The 7,713-nt window shown below is 34.4% G+C and overlaps 1 protein-coding gene across 1 annotated transcript; it reads right to left on the bottom strand.

Moving 5' to 3' along the window:
• Positions 1-718: 718 nt before the first annotated feature.
• Positions 719-7,358, bottom strand: LOC139486098 (uncharacterized). The gene is made up of 3 exons (XM_071270802.1): positions 6,821-7,358; positions 5,927-6,001; positions 719-1,310 (listed from the first exon to the last, which is right to left on the bottom strand). Exons 1-3 carry the CDS (start codon positions 7,302-7,304, stop codon positions 853-855), a joined length of 1,017 nt encoding a protein of 338 aa, XP_071126903.1. The 5' UTR covers positions 7,305-7,358; the 3' UTR covers positions 719-852.
• Between the last annotated feature and the right edge of the window lie 355 nt (positions 7,359-7,713).

Here is a 7,713-nt window from a genome sequence, read left to right as displayed (position 1 = left end):
GATGTTGTCGAGAATACACAGAGCATGTCATTAGTCACTTTTCACGTTAATTTCCTAAATTGTTAACTCATCCATATTGTTTTTTTTATATGTTACGGAAGATAAACATCATGCTATTACTTTGATTTCATACATTGTGATGAAGAAACCAGAGTAACACAATTATTTATATCACCAATAATCAATAATTTCCGGGTCGAATCCGAAACCAATACCAACAGAATGCATGTATGTTACATGTAATGTCCGGTTGTAGTTAGAAAAACAGGACGGTTCAAACAAAAATATTCCGAAAGCATAGACAAATGTTCACCTTATTATCAACATTAATTTATCAGATGACAATACAAATATTACAAATCCTGGTTAAAAATAAAATACGTTATTTAAGTCACAGAACCGTCGGAACCAAAATTAGACAATTGCCGATGAACTATTTTATCATAGCTAGTTATTACTTACATGAGTAACACGACGGGTACCACATTGTGGAGCACGGTCTGCTTAACATTCCGGAGAACCTTATATCAACAAGTTTATTTATATGTTTTGCTCAGTCTTTAGATTTCTATCTTATGGTGCGTTGCCTTTTTGTGTTTCTTTGATACATTTTTTTTAAATGATTAAGATTATCTCACTTGACGTGACATTGTATCTATTAAAAAGATAATCCGGGGAAAATTACAATACAATATCAATAAAATCACTAAAACTCAGATGCGTTTTGAAAAACATTGTTTATTAATGTCAAGCTGAAATTACTGAAAAAATGAAAATAATAGAACAACAATGCATATCTTTTTAAAAAACAATAATATTTTATTTTTAATTTTATTTTCAATTGCTGAATATTCATTTAGAACACACGGCGCACGTTAACGGATATCCATGACGATAAGGAGGACATGGCAGGGATCCACACTGTCCGACTACTTCATATAACAGCTTTCCAATGTAGTCATGACTCCCATGGTGAAGATACTCTGGGTTTAAATCAACACATAAATAAGTCGAAGCGGCAGCATGTCCATAATAACCTGCCCCTAAATTTCCTGCATACTCTAATTTCCATCCTTTATTGCAAGTGGTTTTTCCAGGTATCATAATTGTTGTTCCAATTTGAACATGGCAAACACTGCAAGGAACATCCTGATTAAGAGCATCCGAACCAAAAAATTTGGATTGAAATTCCATACCGTATATGAAAGCGGAATTGGTACCAGATGTTTTTAAAAAATTAGGGTCTGTTGGAAGACATACGGGCTCTGCAGGTGCTCCGACGGCGGCGTAATATCCACCACCTGAGAAACCTTCAAATAAACAAGATTGGACACACTTAAATGTTTCATATATATACAAATAATTGATTATGAATAATCATATAAATATAATATAATGTCAACAACTATAATGTCACTCAAGGCAAACCCACCAGCACCAAACTGACAAGCAATCGTGTCCTCATATCATATACTAAGTGATAGAAATTAGGTTTAATTAATTGAGGTAATGCGAATCTATTAAGAAAAGGGTCGATGTGAACACATATCATCGTATCTGAAAACGAAATATAGTTTTTACTAGAATATTAGAAAACATACTACATAATGAAATCTTATTATTTCAAAATACAATATTAGGTCAATGAAAGAAAAATATAAACTTTTTGTTTGAGGCTGAGAAACTGGGGAAGGGCGAGGTTCTACCGAGCCCTTCACCAGTTTTGCGTCGAGTACACAAAAGTTTATATTTTTTATGACATTGACCTACTATTGTTTTTATACTGCAACTTAAACAAATACATTTACAGCTTTTTAAATCGTAACACAAATGTCAAACTTATTTTCACCCCTTAATGAACCCCTGATTGTGGAGAAAGTCTTCCATGATGAAATTGACATTATACAAAATATAGCTATGTTACTATATTTAGGAAATAAACACAACTATTTGCAGCATAAAATGAATTATATGGATGGTTTGAAGAACATCTGTCTTCTGTCAGATGAGTAAGCACTACTTACAATGATTTGACATGTCGAGGATAGTTAAACATGCTGCACGACTACCTTTTATAAGTCACTAAGAAGTATACAAAAGTATCAACACAGTGGTGTTCGTACATAATTTACAAGAACTACAAAGAATTTAGGGTTTGTGGTGTGCCTATCTTGATTATAGAGACGATAAGGACCAGATCCTTAAACTAAGTGTCTTTGCAGGATTTACAAGGAAAGGAAAACATAATTCCAAATTTTTCTACTGTGGATTCAGCTTTCAAAAATTTCGCTGTTTACAAAAGAGATAGTACTATGTCTTTTTCTTTTTAATGTGAAATTCAAACAATTTGAATTGACGAGGAATTGTAAATATACCCAAGAGAACCGAAATATAATTGTCACATAACGTGATATTTATGAAGAAATATTCGTTTTTAATAACGTTATCTCATTTAATCGTGTGATAATGTTTATAAGAAAGGCGCCTTACCTAATATGAAATTGATAATTTACCATAGCTTTCGTTTTACTTTAAAATAATGAAAACTATTTTTTTAAGGTGGTACCCAACACTACAGAGAGATAACTCTGTCATATCAGCTAAACGTTTTAATTACATTGCGTTGTGAAGGCAATATTAAGCTTCTCAATTATCAATATTAGTGTTTTTCAATCTGCTATATAACCAGTGTAATTTTTCTGATAAAACGCTTGGTTCAAATTATTTTAATTTTTTTAAATTTTTGTAAAAGGGTCAAAGTAAATACTTTGTCAAAATTTTATGAAAATTAAACGAGCCAAATTAATTTTAGTGAAAGTGTTGGGTACCACCTTAAGACGTGCTGTTTTATACCTGATCGATTGATAGTTGATTTCGAATGTCTGTTCGAACATGCCAAGTTAACTTATTAGTTGTTCGCAGTCACATTTGCTCAATGAGCGACAACAAAATACCAGATTTTGAGTTTATAAAAGTAGCATACACGAAACGAAAAATTTGACGGCTGTTATTTCTGTCTATCCGTCTTTTTAAGTCTGGCGTACTAAATAATAATCCTGGTACCTTTGATAACTATTTAAACCAGTGGGTTAATGGCACTGCTGGTGGACGTTTCGTCCCCGAGGGTATCACCAGCCCAGTAGTCAACATTTCGGTCTTGACAGGAATATCAATAATGTGGTCATTTTTATAAATTTCCTGTTTACAAAACTTTGAATTTTTCGAAAAACTAAGGATTTTCTTATTCCAGGCATAGATTACCTTAGGCGTATTTGGCACAACATTTTTGGAATTTTGGATCCTCAATGCTCTTCATCTTTGTACTTGTTTGGCTTTATCAATATTTCGATATGAGCGTCACTGATGAGTCTTAAGCCCCAGTCCCACTAGACTACGATCGCACCACGCTCACCGCAATCTAAAATAAATTTAGATCGTGGTGAGGTCGCGGTATGAGCGGCATGAAAATGTTAATTTTCGTTGCTTTCACGATGCTACTACGTCCTAATTACGTTTCTACAACGATCCCGCTGCGATTAAACCACGTTATCACCACGCTTATTCTGCGACCTTACTACGCTTATAAAGATCTTTCTACGCTCTTCACGTTCTCACTACGACCATACCACGAGTTATCCGATTGCAACACGATCTTACTGCGATTATAGCACGTTCTTACCACGATTATACTACGTTCATACCGCGATCTTACTACTTTCTCAGCAATATCGTGTTTCATATCAATATAGTTCCATTCCTTCCATTTCTGATTAAAACGTAAATTTCTCGGAAACAATACAGTCATGCCACCAAAATCTACTAGAACACATGGGCGTGGTGGTAGGGGTTGGTGAAGAGGCAGAGGGAGCAAAGTATGAACGCCATACTAAACTCCAAATAGTACACAAGAAACTAAAATTATAAATAGTACAAGACTAACAAAGGCCAAAAACTCCTGACTTGGGACAGGCGCAAAAATAGTGTGGTTAAACATGTTAGTGAGATCTCAACCCTCCCCCTATACCTCTATCCAATGAAGAAAAGTAAACGCATAACAATACGCACATTAAAATTCAGTTCAAGAGAAGTCCGAGTCTGATGTCAGAAGATGTGACTAAAGAAAATAAACAAAATGACAGTAATACATAAATAACAACAGACTACTAGCAGTTAACTGACATGCAATCTCCAGACTTCAATTAAACTGATACTATACACATAAGTAGTGTAATACTTGTCATCAAGAGATGTCGGAACGACCAATTAAACCTAAATTACAACCTATTGCTGGTCCATAGCTCAAATAACGATATTTTAGTGAACGATAACAGAGATGACACAGATGTGTCAATATATATAGGAAGATGTGGTATGAGTGCCAATGAGACAACTCTCCATCAACGTAAAAATCTATAAAAGTAAACCATTATATGCCAAGGTACGGCCATCAATACGAAGCCTTGGCTCACACCGAACAGCACGCTATAAAGGGCCCAAAAATACTAATGTTAAACCATTTAAACGGGAAAAACCAACGGTCTAATCTATATAAAAACGAAAAGCATGGTTGAGCCGTTAGAGCAAATGGATAAAATAAATACATTCAGACAAACAAAATCTAGGGAGTTTTTTTTATATATTTAATGTGAAAATGACAATAAAATGATGGTCGTAGTGTGAACGTAGTAAGGTCGTGAGAAGAGCGTGATGAGGACGACAAGGGCGTGCTAGAATCGTACTATGGTCGTGATCAGCGTGGTAAAGTCGTAGTGGAAGCGTAGTTGGGTCGTGTTGAGAACGCGATGGTCGTAGTAAGGTCGTGATAACGTCGCTGTGAGATCGTAACGCAATCTCTCCGAATAGAATCACGCTTTCGCTACGATTGTACAGCGACCTTTGCGATCTTACTACGATCTTATTGGCTCTCACTTCGCTTTTACTACTACCTAATTTCGCCACGACCGCACCACGATTGTTTTGAACATGTTCAAAGTTGGCCACGCTCTTCACGATCTTGAAGACCTCACCACGACCGTGGTACGACCTTACTGCGACCTACACGATCGTACCACGATCATCAAAATTTGCATTATTTTCACAGATCGTACTGCGATCGTGGCCTAGTGGGACTGGGGTATTATTTAGACGAAACGTGCGTCTGGCGTACTACATTATAATCCTGGTACCATTTTTGTCATTACAAAAAAAAACAAAAACAACAACATAACACCCCTTTCCATAAACTAAGTAAATTACTTACAAAGTGTCTTGAATTTTTCAGTCACCGTTATTGAATGGTAATAATTCATTTGTGTCTTACTACATGCAGTTACAGTTAACATTTGAATTGTGTATAGATAATAATTTCTAAGATTTATATCTCAATTCATTTGTGGGTTTTATTACACATTCTAAATTCGCCGTAAGGCGTATTTTAAAAACCTGAACGCATTAAAAAGGAATATCAAACTTTAGTTTTGTCGCTAAATTAGGTACTTAATTTTGCATTTTTTTATAAAAAAAATAATATATTTTTGGCGATATATAAGTCCGATAATGCATATTTCAAGATTTGTCCTATCGAAGAACACACATCGGGGTATCAGGATCGCCCTAAGTTTTTCATTTCATCTATCCTTACATCTCTCGGTGTTTTCTACGACAAGAAAAACCTTTAAATATGTATTATATATAACTGAATTTTCCTCGGAGTTCACTATTTTTTTGGTGATTTTACTTTTTAAAGTAACTAACTGTTACTTATTATTAAAAAGACAATTGTTCATTAACAACTTTCACGTTCCTGGGTAAAAATACCAACAATTTTTTTACATGATTTAAACAAAATTGAAACAATTTTGACGTTCATCATCTTTTAATGAAAATTATAAATCTTATTACATTCGACTGTAATATGTGCACTTACCAGAATATACAAGTGTAGTTCCATTTTTTGATGGGCAAGTAGATCGACCCCACCGCACATATGTATCTCCTCCACCTGTAAAAAGGACATGCAGAACAATTTAAACAATACACCAAACACCAAAGGATAAATGTAATGAACTACAGACACTCTAACGACTTCTAAAAATGAGCAACAAAAGGCCGAGGATTCTTGATAGGCTGTCGCTGCTCACTAGGAATTGATTAGACCAAGAAGTTTAAATCATCTCTTCGTAATTGTGACGGACGCCATCACTAATTATAGCAGATATGCTCATAACATCGTAACTACAATCCCGTCCCCTTGACCTACCGAATTAGACTATTAACAGGGTTAATAATAACAATAGCGTTACAACGGGTGTCACATGAGGCGCAGCATTTGCTTACTTTTTCGGAGCACATGAGATCACCCAAGTTCTTGGTGGGGTTCGTTTTGCCTAATCTTTAGTTTTTATGTTGTGGTTTGTGAACTATTGTTTGTTGGTGTGTTTTTCCCTTAGCTATGGCATTGTCACTTTATCAGGAAAATTAAAAAAAAAAACTTAAACATATGTCTATGTAGGCAAGCCGCACCACGATCAAAATAGATGAAAAAACAATATGAGAAAAACAGAACACACCTAAAATTGGAAGTGTGAACTCAGGGTCAAGTGTTTCGGAAGGGTATGTAATTCTTGTTCGTCTAAGATGATCTATGTATCTAAGAGGGTATATTATGATAAGTATATGTAGCATTCAATGATAATTGATAATTGATAAACGGAGAAAATATATGTAAGTGTGTTGATGCATAAACTTTAACATAGTCAGGATATATATTATAATAAGTGTTAAAATGCAATTATATCAGACATTATTGTCTACAACTTACCGATGTTATCATAGTTATCGCTGAATCTTTTAATCTGTGAAAGCGCCTGCTTAATTTGCTTGTCAAGTTTGCTATTGTCAAACTTATCTAATCTTGCCTCCAGACGATCGAATTTCTTTTTGTTTGCGACTGTGTCGAACTTATCTATTTTTGACGTAAGATTGTCGATTTTCTTTTTGTTAGCTACTGCAATTACTTTAGAATTTATGTCATCAAGCGATTGCTCATTTTTGTCAATGGCGAATTTTCCGTTTCTAGATTTCAAATCAGCCATGTCTCTTTTCATAGAAATCATATCTTTTTGACTTTCATGTGCTATATCTCTGAGTTTTTCTACACGTGCTCCTAAAGCATTTAACTGTTGTATCATGAACCATATCAGGGGACTGTTCTTTCCATCTTTATCAGAATCATTTCGTTTTAATGCAGTTTTCGAAAGCACTCCACAAAACAAAACACAGAGCATTAAAACAAAATACTTCATTTTCAACGTACAAGGAAGCCCACAATAAACTGATAATTTTATGTTATTGTTTTTCTAAACTATCGGTAACAAACATATGTCGAAAAAAATCCATACTTTGATGAAAATATACAAAAGGTAAATACATTTTTATCGACACGTAAACTCATCATATATTCCAGGACCAAAAAAGTGCATACCAGACGAACATTTCATCTACAGAAGACTTAAATTGGACGCTTATATAAAAAGGAATGACTCCTCAACAACAAAAAACCGCAATATAACTAAAAAAATATGTATCAGAATATCAGACCTAATGAATCGAAACAATTGTTGATAGCCTGTTGTAACTGTCAGACTGTACGAGTTTAATATTACTGTGAATACATTTATTTTGAAATTAGTGGGTACCAATTTTCAGGGATAG

Source organism: Mytilus edulis, chromosome 8, assembly GCF_963676685.1.
Source record: "Mytilus edulis chromosome 8, xbMytEdul2.2, whole genome shotgun sequence".
Classification (NCBI taxonomy): domain Eukaryota; kingdom Metazoa; phylum Mollusca; class Bivalvia; order Mytilida; family Mytilidae; genus Mytilus; species Mytilus edulis.
Note: the sequence above shows the minus strand (reverse complement) of the source record. Positions and strands in the feature narration are given on the sequence as shown.